Raw genomic sequence first — 21,446 nt, 5'->3', positions numbered from 1 at the left:
ATAATACTATCAGATGGAAAATGTAATCCTCATTAGTACCACTTCAACACTCGGATGCAGCAATCAACAATAGGAAGGGAATTAGATAGCCTCGGCCGATAATCTGTCATTGAGCAGAACCCCATTTTGGCACTTTTTTAGTAATTTTTGATCAATTTAATATAAAAAAAAACAATTTTTGTGTAATGTGCAAATCATGCCCAGAAGGTGAATTATGTGGCACGTAAATAAAATCCAAGATTATGTGGAAAATGCTGTGGCCACATAATTGAATAATTCCAGTGTCGCTGACCATAAGGAAGATACATCTCTGATGCCCATCCAACGAGTTGATTTTGGAAAAGCCTCTGTCTCTGCAGGTGTCACTGGATGCACTTTGATGCAGTCGCAGTAAGTGGCACCTTTAGTTCCCACCAAAAACGTAAACATAGGGCCAAATTCATAACGATTTTTAGGAATAGCCATGACTCACTATTGTAATACTTCTGGGTTATTCCTGAATTGCAGGAGTAAGATAAGTGTACGCCTGGCTTACACTTGGAGCTCTGTAGTAAGTCAACAGTTTTCTAACAGTAGGGCACACCTAAGTACAGTAACATCTTTAAGAATCAAGCCTATGGCTTTTCCTGCAGTAGTGCATTGGCAGTCTCAGTGATTCCACTTCACGTACAACGTACTTCTACAACTTGGGGGGGGGGGGAGTTCATGGTAAAGGGCTCAATTCAAATAACTATAGGGCTGATTGATCTGCATCATCCCTAGTGACATTTGCCCACCAAATTTCAAAGTTGACCACCAGCCGTGCTAAAATTCAATACATTGAGAGGAACCACTGTCACAGCAGTTCTTGTCAATGCAGGAAAGACGGTACCTTTAGCAATGTCGACCCGCCATGAACCGTTTTAAAAGTTTTTTGTTTTTAAAAACAAACTACCACAGGGGGAGTTTATTTATGAAAAACAAAATACTAATGGCCTCCCTTCCCAGGAAATTTTCTTCTGGGTGTGGGATTCAATATTGTTTTTTCCTATCCCTTTCCACAGTTTGTTTCCTGTTGGTGAAGGACGGGAAAATAAAGACTTTACACCATACACCAAACATAGGGTTGATGGTGTAAAGTCCTTTCTGCGATGGTCCCCACTCCTTTTGGCCATCGGAGGAAGCACTCCATTGACATAGCCCACTGGGGCAACATCCACGGAATACTTACAGTTCTCCCGACTCTAAATGAAGCAGGTGGACCCTTCTTCACATTTGCAACTCAGGCTCTATTTTCTTCATCAACATCACATGAACAATGAAAAGTCACATTTTACTCTTGCACTACATCAATGAATGCAAACCTATGATATTTTCTAGATGAGAAGAACGATTTGATATATTTGTACAGTTTGTATACACTGCTGATATCAGAATAACTTTGTAGCCAAATCTCTGCTGAATCCTTACAATACAAAGCAATAATGTTTTGAGAGAGCATACTCTGTGACTGGTATTAAAAGCAGAATTAACAATTTTTGTTGTAAGTACTAAAGGAACCGGTAGGTGCATAATTAACATTGGACTGTTCTTTCAGAGTAGATAAATTATAAATTCTTGTTAACACTGATATTTATTCCCCTTAGAGACGTGAAGTGGCAAAAACTGTTTTTTGCCTTGTGCTTGTTTTTGCTCTCTGCTGGTTTCCACTCCATCTCAGCCGGATTTTGAAGCAAACGATATACGATCAGATGGACCCCAATAGATGTGATCTGTTGAGGTGAGCCCAAAATGCGGTACAAATTTAATATAATTACCACAAAAGTAAAAGTTCAAGTACCTGTTCCAGACTGTAATAAGGACATGATGCAATAAAGGTTTTTTTGTGAACAGTGCAAAGCGAGTGACAAGTGAAAATGATTAAAATTGCCTCTATGACACCTAGAAATGTATTGGTAGGGTCATAGGCAAGGTTTAAATAGCAAGGGGATGTTCTCTGTGACTTAATTGGTCATTAACATCCGTGGTAAGGTCGTCATTTGGTCTACGTGTGTCAGCCTTTCGTTGCTTAATAACTAGCATTTCTTCAGGAACAGTGGGAAAATAAGTGCACTCGCTAAGGTGCACTCACTCGATGAGAAGTGAACCGCAAACTTACGGTTCTGCCACCAACGACCTGTTCTGGAAGAAAAAACACATAAGGTTAATGATCCTTTATTCAAGAAAGGTTCACCAGGTGCAATGACTCATGATCCACATGCATGGATCTTCACTAGTTTATTCCACCCATGACCCTAGTGCAAGTAGTGCACACACATGTGTCTAAGAGGCCACCAATATTAGCCATCATACGCATGCTTTCAATCCTACTTGTGATGCTAGTGGTGTGATCTATTTATAGGAAATTCACATGCAACTTGCCAAAATTGCCCTGTCAGGGGAGAGAAACCGAACACTACGGGCTCTCCAGCTTGTCAATTTATAAGGAGACAATGTGATGGTTCATTAAAAAAAAAAAAAAAAGGATTTATATATAAGGGAAGAAACATTAGAAAAAAACACATTAGAAAAAACACATGATGAAGAAATATAACTCTACTGGCATCTTACGTTGATCGCAAGTGTGCAATACCCTATGGATCCTGGTGGGGGGGGCGATACCTGTAGTCAAACCCTTGAAAAGAATAAGTATGAAAAATCAGAAAGATCAGTACGTGTTAGTTATCTGGCATTTTAATGGGCAGTTGCCCTACTCACTTCATCACGGTAAGCGCCCGCATCTGGCACCTACTTCAGTCCCGGCCGGGGATCCCAAGGATAACCTGCCTCCCGGGCTAACCACATTAAATCTCTGACACTGTTTCCGTGTGCGTCATCACATGGGGCGTAGTGACGTCAGCACGCGGGCGTTCTCTTTGGTAATATTAACCCACACTTGACAGGCATGCTTCGTATAATGCTTTATTGAGACCTTGCATTAAATTACTGGGTGTGTACAAACGCAATGGAGCACAAAATGGTGCATGCTCTCCGATAGGTAATGGACTATTATCAGAAACATTTAATTAAAGTTTTCAGAAAATTTAAAATAACAAGGTGAAAAAAATGATGGCAAAAAAAACGTTCAATTACTACCCCACGACATGGATAACATGTTGACTGGAGATGCACAAACGCTGGGCATTATGCTAACCTTTAATTTGCGCTATCAGGGTGGGTGTCCACAGATATTGCTTCATATCTCAACCCAGCTTAAATAAGAGAGAGGTCATTTCAGTGTGCAGTCTCGTTTCAAAGGAACCTATTAAATCATTAAGGGTTTTCATATACCCACCATCCCTAAAATACAGTTAAGATATTGGACCTAGTTCTACTCTGTCCAGTGTGAATTATGTGTAGATGTGCCTGGTCATCCCAAGGGTATATCACCTCTGGTTAAGTGTGTTCCAGGGAATGTTGTCATTAAGGCCCTCATTATGGGTAGAACATCTGTATACCCATCTCTGTTCTTTTTCCAATAAGAGTTTTTGTGTCGTTTGTACTTGCTAATGATTGTCAATCTTAGGTCATTTGTTGTGTGGCCTGTTTGCAAAAAATGTTCTGTTATTCTTGTTGTGTTTTGGTTGCACCTGATGTTACTACGATGTTTGCAGATACGTTGTTTCACTTTCCTGCTATGTACCGTAAACCACAGGGGCACGTTATCAGTTATACCACTTTGGCAGAGTTACAGTTAGTTTGTACGTAGAACCCAGGTCTTGTTAAATTCCAGATCAAGACTTTTTCTGGGGGCCTTAAGGTGACACACACTACAATTACCACAGGGGTAGTGTCCAGTCACGTTTGAAAGACCCCAAACATTCAGAACTGTTGTTGTTTGAGCACTTCCAGCTATTCTAGGGCAGGTGGAAACTAAGGAGTCCTTTAGGCTCCTTGCTTTCTTGAAGGAAATCAGTGATTTTTCCCATTCCCTTTTTCCTGTCCGAAGTATTTGCCGGTGTTTATTGATAGACTTTGTAACTAAATAAAAAATTGTGCTACATGTTGTTACATATGTCAACTGGATTTATTTTGTATTCCTAGGGATTATCCTCAAGAAGAGAGTCTCGTTGTTGATTCCGAGCCCGTTTTTGTGAGGTTTTAAGGTTTCTGTCTGGGTAGCCATGGGTCTTGAGTTTTCTGGAAAGATCTGCCGCTTGGGCCATTTAGTCCCCTAGTTTGCTACAATCCCTCCTCAGATGGAGGAAATGTCCATAGGGCAGATTTTCCCTTAATGCCCTACGGCGAAAACTGTCAAATTGTAACCGGTTATTTTTGGCAGTAGGTTTGTGGTAGGTTTTAGTCTCCAATCTGCCATGTTCCTTAGTGATGGTGATATCTAGGAACATCATCACCTTTTTGTCAAAGGAGTGGGTACATTTTAGGTTTTTGTCGCATTTGTTGATTGACTCAAGAGAAGCATAGAGTACGTCACTTGGTCCTTGCCAAATCAGCAGGATGTCATCTATGTACCTTCTCCCAAATAAAATGTGGCTGCCATAGGGGTTGTTCGTGTGGAGGATGAATTTCTTTTCAAAATCGTAGACATAAAGGCCTGTCGCACTCGGGGCAAAAATACTGCACATAGAAATCCCATTAATTTGTAAACACAGGTCACCTTCGAATTCAAAGAAATTTCTTTGAGGGCTAATTTAGCACACTCAGTGATGAAGGCTCTTGGAGTCCGGAACTACCATGTAGGTTCAGCTAGGGCTTTGCTGATAAGCTCAACTTGGTTGTCCTGTGGGAGGCTTGTGTAAAGGCTCTCAATATCGGGACTCATTAGGAAGGTTGAGTTAGTGTCCACATCTATTTCTTTGAGAAGGTTCAGAAGACTTTTCGTGTCTTTCAAGTATGTTGTGGTATTCCGTACTAAAGGCTTCAGAAAAAAATCACAAAAGCTTGATAAGGGTTCTAACAGAGAACCAATCCCCAAAATGATCGGATGCCCCAGTGGTGAGGTTCTGTTCTTGTGTATCTTGGGTAACGTAGACAAATAGGGGAGTTTTTCTTCCCACATCACCAAGAAATCTGCCTTCTGTGTGGAGATGTAACCACTCATTTCTGCAAAATCGACCAAGGTTTTGATCTTACCCTTACACTTACTCCTACACATTACTACACAGTAGAGTGTAACTATTTGGTCTTGAAGAAAGCCCATTGACGCGACTGGGCTCCCATGAGCTGAAACATGTTGACCAGCTATGATCTTCACTAGGCGCCACAGAACAGTAACCCTTCTCTTTCCGTATGCCTTCTTTATTTTATCTTTACCCCATCCTCAGCACAATAAAAACGAGGTTGTTAGATGGAGGTAATTTTAATCACACTCCAAGCTCACTCTCACTTTCTCTGATCACTAGTAAGATACCAGTGGGTCCTCTTCTAGGTGGAGGAAAGCCTAAAAAAATACCCGATGGTGATGCTTTTCACGTAACCTACCAGGCGGAGAACCAAGATATACCGCACCATGGTTCATCCGTAAATGAGGGTTTTTTAAGACGATGAGGGTGATAGTTCCCCAAAACCATCAACTCGGTTTTGTTGCCATATAGCTTCAGACAGGATTTATCCATCCAACTGGCCACTACCTCCATACAGGGTCCTAAGGTGGGTGAAGACGGTTCATGGTCAGGTGTAGCGGGAAAACCAGTTGGGGGGGTCATACGCATATGATACTCTAGAGATCCCAAATGGTTTTACAATATCCACAGGTGGCTGCATGTATAAATTAAAAAGTGTTGGGCTCAAGGAAGAGCCCTGCAGGACACTACACTGAAGAGGAAAGGTATCTGAGGAGAAAGACTTCTCATAAACCTGGAAGGATCTGTCAGAAAGAAACAACCTTAGCCAATCCAGGGCAGGTCCTGATATCCGGTCCTGAGAATCCTTTCTAAGAGTACATCATGATTCCATGTGTGGAAGGCAGCGCTGAGGTCAAGAAGGATAATAGCTGATATGCCACCTTGCTCAAGCTTCATTTTAGCATCCTCCACTTCTGCTAAAAGGGAGGTCTCAGTGCTATGTTTGAGCCTGAAACCGGTTTGGGCGAAGTGAAGTCTAATGTTGGTTTTAATAAATTCGGAGAGATGCTTTTTAATGTGTTTTTCCAACACTTTACTCAATCCTGGAAGCAAGGATATGGAACAATAGTTTGCCAAGCAGGTGGAATCTGCATTTGGTATCTTTAAAATGATTTTAACGATAGTATGCTTCCACTCTGCCAAGACTGTTCCCTCTTCTAAGGATAAATTGGCCATATCCTGGAGAATTGGAAAAATGATTTCAGCACCCACAAGAGGATCCTAGGGGGTGTAGGATCGCAAGGTGAGCCAGATTTGATGTGACTAAAACATTCACAAAACTGTCATAGGATAGATGGGTAATTTCCCAGAAGACCTGGATTCTGCCATTCAAGCTATCAAGCTCGACAATGGGGTCCCTGGCTCCCTCAATACCTTGGAAAAATCGATAAATGTAAACTGTGTCATTATGAAAACAGGTAGCAAGATTGTTGCACCTGACATTAGAGAATTCAAGAGCCGGGCTAATAGATTAGGTTTCTGATAAGGCTTTGGTGACTTTAAACAGCTTTCTAGTGGAATTTACCACCCCATTAATTTTGTATTCATAGTAAGTAGCCTGGGCAAGTTTTAACTTAGCATGGTAGCTCCTGACTGATTCACAGTATTTAGCTTTTTGAAAGTTCACCATAGATATGACCAATCGCCCCATACTGTAGGCTGTGGTGGGAGGAAGAAACATGTGAACCAGACCATTGGATTAAGGGGATTGATCAAAACCCTATATATAGTTCGGCTGACGCCGAAAGAAAAGAGGGTACTCCAGGATGCGTGTGTAAAAATTCAAATGTATTAGTTACACGGAACTCAGCCGCTCGGACTCATTTTGGCTGTAAACAGCCTTTGTCAAGGCGAATAAGCTCCATTTCCCATAGAAAATAAGTAATTCCAGGTAATGAGCACTGAGAAAATATTACGTGTCCCCACAAGTCGATACAGCTTCATCAAACTCAGCGCATCAAAAACCCATTACTCACTACAATTCATTTTGTGTAATCCATAGATCACCCAAACATAATTTCAGTGCATCAATTCAGATTCCCAATAAAAAACATCATTTTTGCATACTGTTTGCAAAAAAAGTGAATCATAAACATAGAAAAAGTCTTCACAAATGAAAACGTTAATTAACTGGACGTCCATATAAAAAGGGCATAATGGTTAAGGCCCATGGCAGCTTATTTGAAAAAATAACAATAATAACAAGATTATCTTTTATATTCATCCTCAGCACAGTCAAACAAGCTTTAACTATGCAAAACATATCGATCACACTATATTACGTTCGTAATCTCAGATTCTCTCCAATATGAAAGTTCATCCATATGTTCTAATCTTAAATAGATGTCAGAATACTGAGCAAGTGCCCCGATCTCCTCAGTTGCAAATATCAATGATGCATCTTAATTAAATAGAATAGTATATTACATCTCATCCATATGTTCTCATCATGAAAAGATGTCACATATACATATATATATATATATATGTGTGTGTGTGTGTGTGTGTGTATATGTATCTATATGTGTGTATACATATATGTAAAATAATAATGGCAAGAGGCTAATAAGATAGCTAATGCTGTTTCTATGCGATAACTAAAAAAGTAACTGGGGCATATTTATCATGGAATTGCAGCACCCTTGCACCCTGCAAGTGGACGCAAGAGCGACACAAAACCTAGAATGACATTTACCAAGCCATGCAAGGCTATCCTGCAAGGCACTGTGTGGCTTGGTAAATGTGGACTAACACAAGGCATGCAAGTTGTTGCCTTGTGTTACGCTGCCCAAGGGATGTGTTCCATGGGTGGAGTGTGGGTGTTCCCATGCATCCACCCATGGATTTTGGGACAGTGCCAGATTTAGCAGTGGTGTTAGATATGTGAATGCGTCAAAATATTATGCCTCCTCAGGAGATGCGTAACGAGGAGACATATTCTTATGTCTCCTCGATTTTCCCTCTTTCCTGCAGCAAAGTGGAGCTCACGAAGGTGACTTGCTGCATGGTGTTGTGTTGCTTGAATATTTAGGGGCATATATTAATAAAATATTCACACAAAGCAGTAAGCCACATTTCTGTGCTGCATTGTGTGGGAGGAAAATGCCAGGAATACGCCATGTTTAACATTATACAGTGTATTCCTGCTCTCTGCCTGTACAGGCGAAAAAGCTGCTGCCTGGCGCAAAAGCAGGCACCCTTGCACCATTGGCGCAAGTGTGCCTGCGTTGTAGGCAGGGTTGTTTTAGTACAGGAAGGGACACAATCCTCTGAGGCTCATTCCTCTTTCTATGTGTGCTGTAAAATGCATCACGCATTGAAAGAGGAAAAAGCGAGGAGAAATCTGCATATCTCTCCTCGTTATCACTCCCTGGGGAGGTGAAGCTTTTTGACGCCTTTTCAGGTCTATGTCTTGTGCTGCCTTGCATTTCTTCACATTTACCAAGCCACACAGGCCCACGTACGTCAGCCTTGTGTGGCTTGGTAAATATCATTCTAGGTTTTGCGTCCCCTTGCGTGGTACAAGGGCAATGCAAAACCATGATATATAGGCTCCTTCCTAAATATGACCCTAACTTCTTTTGCTGATGAAGAATGATGGCTTATTTACAGGTCGATATTTTATGGACTTACATGGACTAACAATAGTAAACAATAATGAGAACATTAGAAAAAGTTGCCTTTGTTGCCTTTGATGGATGCATAAACTGGAAATTTAAGTATAAACATTATCTGGGCATTTAGAAGTTACTATCAATCCGATACCTAGGAAATGCAACCTTAACTCCCAAAGTAACTATGAATTAATGGTTTTCCAGCCATTTTTGTGGAAGTATTATTAGAGGCATTTGTTGAGAATGATGCCTAACTACTGTCTCTTCTAAATCCTTCCATTAATAACAATCTGGAAGGTAATGTACTCTTAAAAAGAATAACACCCTGTTATCAGCTTCCAGGTAGCAGTGGTACCTGCTGTGTGGTGTGGCAGTCAATTATATAATGAAATTGCACATATAACTTGATAGCAAGCGTCTTTCCTTTTGCCATAGAGTTCCTTATTGATTATTATGCTGTTCCATCCATGATTTGTATTATTTAAATGATGTAAACAGGCAATATTATACTTATCATAGCTGCCATACATGCCGATTGCATAGAATTAGACACAGTTCAATGGCCAGAGAATACCATATCAATTTACTTTGATGGTGTCCCATTTCTTTGAACTGTCAGCACCTAGCTCTGGCCTAGAGATATCTTTAGCTGTTTTGCTAGCCTTATTGTTTAAAAAAGATCCTATATATCAATGATGTAATTTGAGATGTCATCAGTGATGTCATCAATGTTGAAATTTAACATGTCATGAGTGATGTAATGTATGAGGGGCGCAGGTTACAGTTAGTTCACTGAACTGTAACTGGTGAAATACAGTGTTTTTTAATTTATAAACTTTTTTTGTAGTACATTTCAAGTTTTTGTTAATGAAAGAGAAGATCATTTTAAAATATCTAACTATAATGTTTTATCAAACATTTTTTAAGTGAATTTCTGTTAACATATTCAACACTCCAAGTGCGGAAACGCTTTAGCAGCACTGTGGAGGATGTTCCAGGTCACCTATGTGGGTGGCCAACCTACAGCAGCCTGGCCTCTGTGATCAGCTTGCTGTCCCTTCCCCTGCTCCTTTCTAACTGCCATGTTCTCCATCTGCATGACTTAGCTGCCTGCCTCCATCCCTCCGTGGTCAGGATGCTTCCCCAGCACATGCCACCATGTCCTGAATAGTCAACTTGTTTCCCCTGTCCCTGCATCCCTCCCACCTGCCTTCCATTCTCCATCTGCCACTGCCAGCTCAAGGTTGACCTTTATGGCAAGCATTATGCCCCTGCCCATGCCAGATTGTGCTCCCTGGTCAGCTAGCGGCTATTGCCACCCTCCCGCCTGCCCTATGTTCTCTCCTCTACATGGTGCACTGTGCTGCCCCTGCCTATGATGGCCTGTCCTCTATGGGCAGCTGGCTGCCTGTGCCCCTTCTTCTGCTCTCTGTTCTCCATGGGCATGCCCCTGCCCCCTCTCTGGTGCCCTCAATGGTCCATAGCGCAGCCCCCAACTCATTACGGCATGCTCTCTGTGATCAGGATGCTGCCCTCTGTCTACTATCTGGATACCTCTGGCCCTTCCCGCTTGCCATCTGTGGTCAACCTATTAAGGGTTAAAATCATTACAAAAGGCAAATTGAATAGTAAAAGTCAGTCAGTTAGTCATTTATCTTAGTAAATAGCATGAAGCTAAGAATCAAGTACAGGAAATGGATAGGTAGAATCAGATATAGTTCAACTTTAAAGAATAAATCAAACTTATAAATCAGAGGTCAGACCGGCATGGTACTGCCTCCTAAAAGTCAAGGTACAATGAGCCCACAACCGCTAAGAAACAATAAAAGTAATACAATGCTATAAAAATCATACATTCAATACAATTGTTCAATAAAAGTCAAAAATTCTATACAATTATGCATGGTGCTGCCTCCTAAAAGTCAAGGGACAATGAGCCCACAACCGCTAAAAAGCAATAAAAGTAATAAAATGCAATAAAAGTCATACATTCAATAAAAATGTTCAATAAAAGTCAAAAATTCAATACAATTATGTAAGAGCCCAACGGTTTGAACCAATTACATAAAGAAAGAACAATACAGTTTCTGAGACCAGAGCCTCAACATTTTGCCACAGATTCACATAATATACTTCCCATCCTTGGTGCTCTTTAGACCCCTCAGTAGTTAGTACAAATATTATTACTTATTATACAATGAGAAGTTCTCAATAAAAACACATTGTGGGAAAGTGATATTACATCGCAAAAACATTGTTTACAAAGTTGCTTGTGCAAGAATAGTCTGCATGCTGGGGTAAACACAAGTGAAAATATGGCTGTGTGCTTAACGATGGCTGCAAAATAAATCCATTTGTTTTAAAATCAACGTCTATACTGAAAAATGCTAGAATACATGCAATCAGCTTCACATACACGTTATGTATTATCATGTTAATACTATTATATATAGAAGCTTTTGTCACCTCCATTCTCCATGTGCGTACCCCTGCTCCCTCCTTCCTACCCTCTTGGTCTTTTGTGCTGCCACTGCTCAAACCAGCCTACCCTCCATGGTCAGCTTGCTGCCCCAGCCACTCTCTCTTCTGCCCTCCATGGTCTGTGTGCCTGCCCCTGCACCCTTGCTCATACCCTCTACAGCCCATTGTGCTTCATTTCTAAAGGAAATGCTTTACGTTTTGTTTCCACGAAGATGGCTTCAGGTGTGCCACATTTTTGCTGTAAAGACAAATGTTAATTCAGTAGTTGTTTATTAGAACACTGTGGGTAGTTGCAGGAGCACACTGGGGAGATAACTGACATACTTTTCCCGTGTTCAAAGTACTTGTTTTTGTCTGTTTTACTGACATGGACATTTCAAACACAAATAGAATCCGTGGTCTCGTATGTAGCGTGCCTCAGAAATTAAGTCTGAGAGCACCTAACAATTTAATGTACTTTGTCAAAAGCATGAGAAGACAAAAAGATGCGGAAAACAGAAATGAAAAGACAAGCAAATAACCAACTCAGGATAATTTGTGTCCCATCATTACACATTTGAGTGACCAGTGTCATCATCTGGGTTACCAAACCACTGCCTCTCACTTTCCCTTGATAATTAGGGAGCAGCCAGGAGGTTAAGTTGTATCCTCTCGTGGATTCACACAAGGGAAAGACAAGTGCAAAAGGGAATTTTTATGAAATATTTATGAAAGAAAGCAGTGCAAGAAAAAGAAGATGAGTTAAAATCGGAAAAACTCCAAGGCTAAGTGTTAATAATATTTCTTTGGTAATCGCTTAGAAGAGTCTTCCAATCTAAAACCAAAGTGCTAGTGAAAGAAGAAAAAAGAGAGTTAGAAGTTTTTCACTGTCTCAGTGGTCAACATGTTTCACCCACAGGGACAAATCTCCCGGCTTTCGTCAGGACCTCAACATATGTCACTGCAACATTGGAAAAAAGGTTCATACATACTGTTTATTTTCTGTTGTAGATTTTCAAATCCTTAGTACAAGCATGATTCTTAGATAATATCTAAAGAAAAACACATAAATGTAAAACATATATCTGCATCAATTTGTTTCAAACAAATTCCTAATACTCATGTAAAAAGAAAAAAGAAGAAAGAGTGCTTACCACTACTTGTCTAAGACAGGACCTCACCTCACTAGGCACCAGCTCAAGTTCTGTTGAATGAGGCCCGCTCTGTACAGTGGGAATTTTATAAAAATATATAAACAGTTGTAGCTCTAGCAAAATCAGCTACCAACAGTGTTTAGGTATAACCCAAAATTTAACAAAAAGCAGGCTTTAATTCAAAACCTAAACTAACAACCACAGCGGCTTAGGAGCATGTCACATGCTCGCGATTCCTCAAAAAAACAGATTCTGGAAGTATACTTAGAAAAAATTGTCATAATATAGGAACCCAACTTGCATGGAACAGCAATTTCACCTCAATTGTAAAATGCCAATGTATCTTTATGCCTGGAACTAACCATAACATGAAATTGTATCTCTTAGCATGATGTTCAGGGAAACCGGCACCCACTTATTTCGAATAGTGAGAGAGAAAGCCCCAGCATCACTCGTGAATGTTTGTATACATCGTGCAAATGGACAAGCCAGAAGAAAAGGATAAGAAAATAACAATCACAATCACACGCGCTCCATTTACCTATCCGTCGGTACCTCCAGGTAGGACCTTTGCTAGAGTGGAGGTATCCGACGAGGGAGCGGCGTGTCTTATATACTAATGAGACCAGGTGTTCTACATTTACACAAGGCTGGCACTGTTTAATGGTGTCACTCCGGCAAGACAACAAATTTGCAGTGAGCTTGCTGGTAAGTGTAGTCACGGTTAAGCTTATTTGAGGCACTCGATGTTTACCGATCTAAAACAGCCATAATGTGCCTACAAAAGGTCCTTCCTGTGTTTTATTGTATTAGTGTGATAATAATTTGTTTGAAGATAAAAAGAGAAAAACGGGGTATCGCAACATCGCGTCGCTCATGTGATGCAATGCCGTCACTCATAAGGGCGTCTCTAAAAAGGACTACAGAACAACGGCGAAAACACCGGAAAATGTAGTCTCCCTAATGAAGATCGTCCATAACAATGTTTCAGTTTATGTCTACATCGTGCTGCACTATTATATACGTGCAAAAACAACAATTGATGGACAGAATGCAGAACAATGTCATACATTCACCCCAGTACAGAGATCTGGGCCTAAATCCATCGTTTTTTTGCACTCCACCCCAGGTCAGTCATGGCCATATGCAAATCAGCCTTGACCCTGTGCCTCATGGGAACAGTCCATCCCGAACTGCCAAGCCATGTCTTTCCTGGACCGGAATCAAGCATCCAAGGACCGGTTTCTGGCTATTAGACTTCATCAGCCTGGATAGCTTGACTCTAGTGGTGTGGAGAGCATGGGACTCACGTCTGAGCATACCCATCCCACTCGGGATGACAAATGCACATACTCCACAGGAACCACAAGGGAAATGTCCCTGAACCTTCGGAGTATGTCCCCAGACCAAACAAACTAAATCCATCGATATAAGTAGTTCCAAACTGTGGATACAGAAAAGCTTTACGAATTGTAACAGTGATAACCTGATCTACTTGATCACATGTCCCTGTGAGTACAAGTATGTAGGAATGACTACACGGAAAGTGAAACTCCGAATGATGGAAAACAAGAGCAGCTTCCGGTTCAAGAAAACCATGACAAGGTTAACAAAATACTTTGTCGAGGAAGAACACAAAACAGAAGATTTCAGGTGGACTGTATTAGAAAAACCATTTATTCCATCACATATGAGTGATGTTTCCTCTTTTTTGTTCCAACGATAGCAAAGATGTGTCTTTAGGTTGTCGAGTGACATTACAGGACTAAATTATGCCATTCCCTGGATGTCGCTGTCCAACAAATAGTCATTAGATCATAGGATTGTGTGAGTGGCAGCAATAAAATCCTGCGTGTATCAAGAGAGAGAGAGTGAGGACTAGAAAGCTAGTCCGAGTCCCCGTGGTTTATATGTGTTATCAAAAGAGACTAGCTTAAATTTGACTAATATTGTTAGGACTCTGATTAGATTTGTCATGGGCACCTCGTTGGTGAGTTCATGAAGCCCTCACCCACCAACCTGGTTGGTGGCATGCTTCATCATCGGGCCCACCCAGTGACACCTAATGTGTCCCAGGTGTGCTGCGATGTCTGATTACATCGGAGCTGGTATTTTACTGAGAGTGCAGTGTGAGGTGTAAAATGAAGTGTGAGTTAAAACGGCTTGGCGAGGGTCCCAGTACCTGAGGGTAAATTAAATTTTAATAACTGGGCCCCCGTCAGCGGTTAAAATAAGGCTTGGGGATGTTTAAGGGAGGCGAGTTACTACCTCCTACATCCATCAGTTGGTCGACATGTTTCAGCCAGTGCCTTAAACTAAATCTGGCTTTCCTCAGGACCTTTTTAAAATAGAGTGTAGTGCAGGTTAAAAAGGAGTGTAATCCAGGCTATGTGTTACACTCACTAAGGTGTTTCTCTAAGTGTGAGAGGGGGGATTCCCATCTCATATATGCGCTTAGATTTTGCAGCCAATGCTTCCAGGAGTGAAGCGGTAAGGGGTTGACCAGCTTTTCTGGTCAGAGCCTGCCTTGTACCTGTTGCACCGTCCTCGTACTCCGGAAGCATTGGCTGCAAAATCTAAGCGCATATATGAGAAGGGAATCCCCCCTCTCACACTTAGAGAAACACCTTAGTGAGTGTAACACATAGCCGGGATTACACTCCTTTTTAACCTGCACTACACTCTATTTTAAAAAGGTCCTGAGTAAAGCCAGATTTAGTTTAAGGCACTGGCTGAAACATGTCGACCAACTGATGGATGTAGGAGGTAGTAACTCGCCTCCCTTAAACATCCCCAAGCCTTATTTTAACCGCTGACGGGGGCCCAGTTATTAAAATTTAATTTACCCTCGGGTACTGGGACCCTCGCCAAGCCGTTTTAACTCACACTTCATTTTACACCTCACACTGCACTCTCAGTAAAATACCAGCTCCGCTGTAATCAGGCGTCGCAGCACACCCGGGACACAGTAGGTGTCACTGGGTGGGCCCGATGATGAAGCATGCCACCAACCAGGTTGGTGGGTGAGGGCTTCATGGACTCACCAACGAGGTGCCCATGACAAATCTAATCAGAGTCCTAACAATATTGGTCATATTTAAGCTAGTCTCTTTTGATAACACAGCAATAAAATCCTGCCAGTCATCATGATATTTTAGAAATACCAGACACAGTAAGAGCAAAGCATATTTGAAATATCAGGTATTCACTGATTTGTGACACATCACATCAAAGATTACAAATTAACATTTATTTAATATGACTGATTAAGAGGATAGACACAGTGGTTGTTTGTATGAGCATGTGAATTAAGATGCTGTACATTACAGTGTAGCATGATGTATACATGAACTCAAGTTCTGTTATAGATCATCATAGTATGACTACATCTCCCAGCGTGCTTGCCGCTGTTTTGTAGTCTTTTCTATCAACGCCCGCTTGAGTGATGTCATTTGCGCTCTCTAGTTGGGCATATGAATAGAGTTGCTGTATATAATAGTGCAGCACGATGTAGATATAAACTGAAACATTGCTATGGACGATCTTTATTAGGAAGACTACATTTCCCGGCGTGCTCGCCGTTGTTCTGTAGTCCTTCTTAGAGACTCCCTCATGAGTGACGGCATTGCATCACGTGAGCGACGCGATGTTGCGATACCCCCTTTTTCTCTTCAAACAAATTATTATCACACTAATACAATAAAACACAGGAAGGACGTTTTGTAGGCACATTATGGCAGTTTTAGATCGGTAAACATCACGTGCCTCAAATAAGATTAACCATGACTATACTTCCCAGCAAGCTCGCTGCAAATCTGTAGTCTTGCCGGAGTGACGCCATTAAACAGTGCCAGCCTTGTGTAGATGTAGAACACCTGGTCTCATTAGTATATAAGACACGCCGGCTACCTCGTCGGATACCTCCACTCCAGCAAAGGTCCTACCTGGAGGTACCGATGAATAGGTAAGCAGAGCGCGTGTGATTGTTATTTTTCTTTCCTTTTCTTTTGGCTTGTCCATTTGCACGATGTATACAAACATTCACGAGTGATGCTGGGGCTTTCTCTCTCACTATTCGAAATAAGTGGGTGCTGAAATAAGTGGGTGCCTAATAAGTTAGGTTTTGAATTAAAGCCTGCTTTTTGTTATATTTTGGGTTATACCTAAACACTGTTGGTAGCTGATTTTGCTAGAGCTACAACTGTTTACATATTTTTAGAAAATTCCCACTTTACAGAGCGGGCCTCACTCAACAAAACTTGAGCTGGTGCCTATTGAGGTGAGGTCCTGTCTTAGACAAGTAGTGGTAAGCACTTTTTCTTTTTTTTTCTTTTTACATGAGTATTAGGAATTTGTTTGTCTTTTTTCTTCTTTCACTTGCACTTTGGTTTTAGATTGGAAGGCTCCTCTAAGCAATTACCAAAGGAATATTATTAACACTTAGCCTTGGAGTTTATCCTATTTTAACTCACGTTCTCTTTCTTGCACTGCTTTCTTTCATAAATATTTCATAAAAATTCCCTTTTGCACTTGTCTTTCCCTTTTGTGAATCCACAAGAGGATACAATTTAACCTCCTGGCTGCTCCCTCATTATCAAGGGAAAGTGAGAGGCAGTTGTTTGGTAACACAGATGATGACACTGGGCACTCAAATGTGTAATGATGGGACACCAATTATCCTGAGGTGTTTTTTTGCCTGTCTTTTCATTTCTGTTTTCTGCATCTTTTTGTCTTCTCATGCTTTTGACAAAGTACATTAAATTGTTAGGTGCTCTTAGACTTAATTTCTGAGGCACGCTACATATGAGACCACTGATTCTATTTGTGTTTGATATAGTAGAAAGGGGGATTGAATCCTGTTTGGTCTCTCAAATTTTCCCTCAGACCCCCTATATTGTAGTTCTTGAGAAATACATTTTAACTCCTAGAAAATATGTCCACATTTTAGCTTGCTAGAGTCCTAAGCAAAATGTCTATGACATAAAACCAATCATTTTGTTCTTTTGTAAAAGAATTGCTTAAACGTTTTACAGCTTTTGAATCCATCAAGATAGCTTCAGGTTTGCAACACTTCTGTGTTCATTGGAAAACTATGGGAAGCTTCAATATAACACTGGGTAGTCAACACACAGACTGCTGGTGCTGTTAGAAGTACGTTTTCCTAAGAATATCAGATTTTATTATCACATAGCTGAGTAAAATAGTGTGAATTTATAGAAAATGTGCTCTCATTCTACCTTCTGGAGCTCCTTCCATAACCTCTGTGAGCAATTCATGAGAGGAAATAGTTTTCTCTCAAACATGGTTCATCAAATTCCAAGAGGACCAGTATTTTTTCCACTGGGAAAAATCACCTTAGAGCATATCAAAGTTCCTAAAATGAGTGTGCTACCACCAACACATAATTGATATAGCTATTAAAATCTGTTATTACCATTATATGTATGTGGTCCTTTTTTGTGACTCAAAACATGCCATTAGCTACAATGCATTTCAGTGGGGACCATGGCCCTGGGTCTTGCAGTGGCTGCTACAGCATGTTGTCAATGTTGTAGGCAGTCAATCAAGGGGGGGCCTCTATGCCTTCTCCCGCCCCCACATTTCGCCTGGATCAGGGTGCACTCACCTTGCCCCCTTATATATTCTTTAATTAATTTTCATGACACAGGGACAGTGTTCCTGAGTCCTGTATGGCTGTGGCCAGCCAATTAGGATTATCTAGTCCCTTTTAAAGTGGCCAATCAGAGCATATTGGGACAGCAACAGTCTAGATATACCTATTTTTTTAACCCCTTCATTACCACCTAGGCACCAATTAAGACACAAATTTCTCGATAATGACTGGACAGATTTACACCAAGTACCAAAAAGCATGCTTTCTGAGTAACATTTAACCTTTCTGCCAAATGTGTTTAATTAGCCATTTTTTGTGTACCGCTTTCCAACATTTCCAATGAGAATAATAAACATGAAAATCAATGCTTTGAAACCCTCCTTTTTCTTGGCCACAGCATGAAGGACCACCAACAACCTTCTCGGAAGAAGCTCAAGTGGATGACCTTACTTGTTAGAAAATGTTTTGAACATTTGTCATATGGTGCTAAAGTTGTTAGCAAAGCAAAAGACTGTCACTGTGAAAAATGTGTGTGCGTGTGTGCATGTGTGTGTGTCTGCTTGTATATACTATTTGTCAGCCTTCTTCATCTATTGGACTGTTAACTGTCATTCACAGCTTTGTTCCAACCAGTGCAGCACATAGTATGTGTTAGACCACTTCAGCCAGTGGTTTTCTTCAGTGTGACAGCATTTTGCTTGTGCACAAGCAAATATCTGACTGGAAAATAGAGTGCTTCATTTTGGGCACCAACATTTTTCTTTTTGGCTCTGCTAGCTTTCCAAACAAGGCTAAAAAACATATACACAAAAAATTACAGACAGTGTTCTTGACTTTGCCAATGCTTATTTGTAGTATAATTACTTCATTTAATTCAGTTTGACAATCTCTAGGTATGATTGTTTTGTAGCCCGTTAAAAATGTGCTTACTGTATCGTACATGTACACATCAAATATTAGTTTAAAGACAATTGGTGATATATAGAACACATCCATAGGGTATTGTGGAAATTCCTGGTCAGGATTGATATTATCTGGCAGCCATTTCTACAATATTCTAAACATGCATGGAGATTTCAGGAAAAAAGCAGAAACATTGAGCCCAAGCTGCTAAGATTTTGATGTGACTTAGGGTTATATGTATCAAGCCCTTTGCCCATTTGCAAACAGGCCGATTCTCAGAATAGGCCCGTTTGCGAACGGGAAAAGGCCTTTTGGGATGTATCATCCCAAAAGGGATTGCAAATTAGAGAATTGCAAAATTTGCAATTCTCTATTTTGTGATTGCATTTAAGGAATCGCAAATTAAGATCCTGAAATGCAATGTAGCCTTAAGGAATCGCAAATTACCATCAACTTCAAGTTGGCGATAATTTGCAATTTCTTTGAAAATTCATTTTTGTGCATTTTTCAAATTGCCATGTGGCACACATACATGCCCATTAGGTCATGCATGTGCACCACATGTGCACAAATACATATTTCAGGGGTGCAACAGGGTGTCCTTTTGGCACCCTTGTAACCTTAAAAAAGCATTCTCAATTTGCGATTCTCTAATTGGTAATCGCAATTTGACAATGTATTCCCATTCATTCCTATGGGCCTCCTAGTCCATAGGAATGAATGGCAAGGTATTCCTTATTTGCTGATCTCAATTTGCGATTCGCAAATAAGGAATATGTAGGATTCACAAAATATTTAGCGAATCCTACATACATTGCAGTTTGCGATTCTCTAATTGCGATTCTCTAAATATCGCAATTTGAGAATCGCAAAAGTATTTTTTGATACATATGCCCCATAATCTTATAGTACTCTTGACTTGCACCTGAGTTCCAGGAGTAATCAGAAGTAGGCATTGACTACTCCTGGTTTACTCTTAGAATTCAGGAGTAAGCCAGAAGTACCATAAAAGTCAATAACGCACAATGTTAACTGATGAGCAAGGTCTTCATACCGGACTCTGGAGCCATTCAGGTAGGATGTAAGTGCTTTACTTCGTGTTTGGCTCTTAGGTTCCAGCAGTAACAGCAGGTAGGGCTTGTCAGGGATCCATCCTCTCTCCAACTACCTGCCTCCTAGCTCACTCCACACCACCCACCAATGTTCTACTACATCATTCACTCTGAACCTTCCAGACACCAGCTCAGACAAACAGGGAATGGGAACACATATTACTACAAAAATCTTTGTGAATTGAGTATTTTCACCAATGATTAGTGCAAGTCAAATCAAAGCAGCAAAAAGGCTGCCAGAATCATTTTCTCTGGTTTACAGGACATGTCAGGTATTACTAGAATAACATGCAGAATTATAGCTACAGATCAAGGACAATTATCAGAAATGACTGCAATGCTCAGGAGCAGAATGCTATCTGCTAACCCAAGACATTTTAGGCTGTCGTCAGCTTTAAAAAGAGACTTAAAATTACCCCTACTCTTGTTTCCGTTTAGCATACTGAAGAAGTACCACAACTGTCCTTTGAAGGTTTATTATTATAATGTGTTCCATTTTGTATTTCTACAGCATTTTTCTTTTGTTGGACTACATTGGTATCAATATGGCTTCTCTAAATTCATGCATCAATCCTATTGCATTGTATATGGTGAGCACAAGATTCAAAAACTGCTTTAAGGTAAGATTTAGTTCAAATGTTGCATCATTTCATTTAGTCGTTTTGATACATATAAACAGCACTGCTGAAAAATACAAAATAGTTTATTGACAATAGAAGTTAAATATTAGTATTTTGCAAATGATTTGAAGGCATCTGATTTTGCTAGTATTTTGAGTACTCCAAATAATGCTAAATTTGATGTTTTTATGTCAGAATTGCATAATGTCTTGTGGGTTACATTATAGAAGTTGATGATTGATTTTCGACGCAAAGAGGTTTGAATAAAGCCTGGCAATAGATCTAGGTGCAAGAACCTCTATCGTCACATTTACACTTGTTTCCCAAGGTTTTGTGCTTGCATTCAAGTTAGTTATTATAGCACAGACAAAAGGTTTAGCACCCATTTGAATGCATGAGTACCACATTTCATTGTGTTTTTATTGTTTGGTCTAGGGGAAAAAAGAGACCACAAATAGGGGCATATTTATGAGACTGTTGTGTCACATTTGCACCAGGTAACATTGTACATGCATGACGCAAACCTCTAAGACAGATTTTTGAAGACATGCAAAGCCACTTTGCCAGGTTTTGAGTGGCTCCAAAAATGTGTTGTGATGCAAAGCAACACAAATCGCTGCATTGCATTACTCTGCAATGGGCATTGTATGGGTGTTCCTAAGCAACTCCCTTGGTTTTTGACCCATTCCCAGATTTACAAAACCCTGTAAAGCTGGAAATGCACCAAAAAGATACGCCTCCTAAAGAGGCGTGAGTGCTGCATTCTGCAACACACATAGATAGGAGAATATGTCTCTAGGCTTGTTTTTGTGCAGGAAGGTGTTCCTCCCTGCACAAAAATAATCCTGCATCAAACACAGGCACCCT

At 40.5% G+C, this 21,446-nt stretch overlaps 1 protein-coding gene across 1 annotated transcript in view; it reads left to right on the top strand.

Moving 5' to 3' along the window:
* The window catches only part of EDNRB (endothelin receptor type B), a 162,453-nt gene that overhangs the window by 132,957 nt on the left and 8,050 nt on the right, over positions 1-21,446 (top strand). The window contains exons 6-7 of the mRNA XM_078657483.1: positions 1,626-1,759; positions 20,471-20,579. Coding sequence (XP_078513609.1) covers positions 1,626-1,759; positions 20,471-20,579 — 243 coding nt within the window. The remainder of the gene's footprint in view (positions 1-1,625; positions 1,760-20,470; positions 20,580-21,446) is intronic.

Source organism: Lissotriton helveticus, chromosome 8 (genome assembly GCF_964261635.1).
Source record: "Lissotriton helveticus chromosome 8, aLisHel1.1, whole genome shotgun sequence".
Lineage (NCBI taxonomy): Eukaryota > Metazoa > Chordata > Amphibia > Caudata > Salamandridae > Lissotriton > Lissotriton helveticus.
The sequence above is the reverse complement of the archived record's forward strand: the minus strand, read 5'-3'. Positions and strand labels throughout refer to the sequence as shown.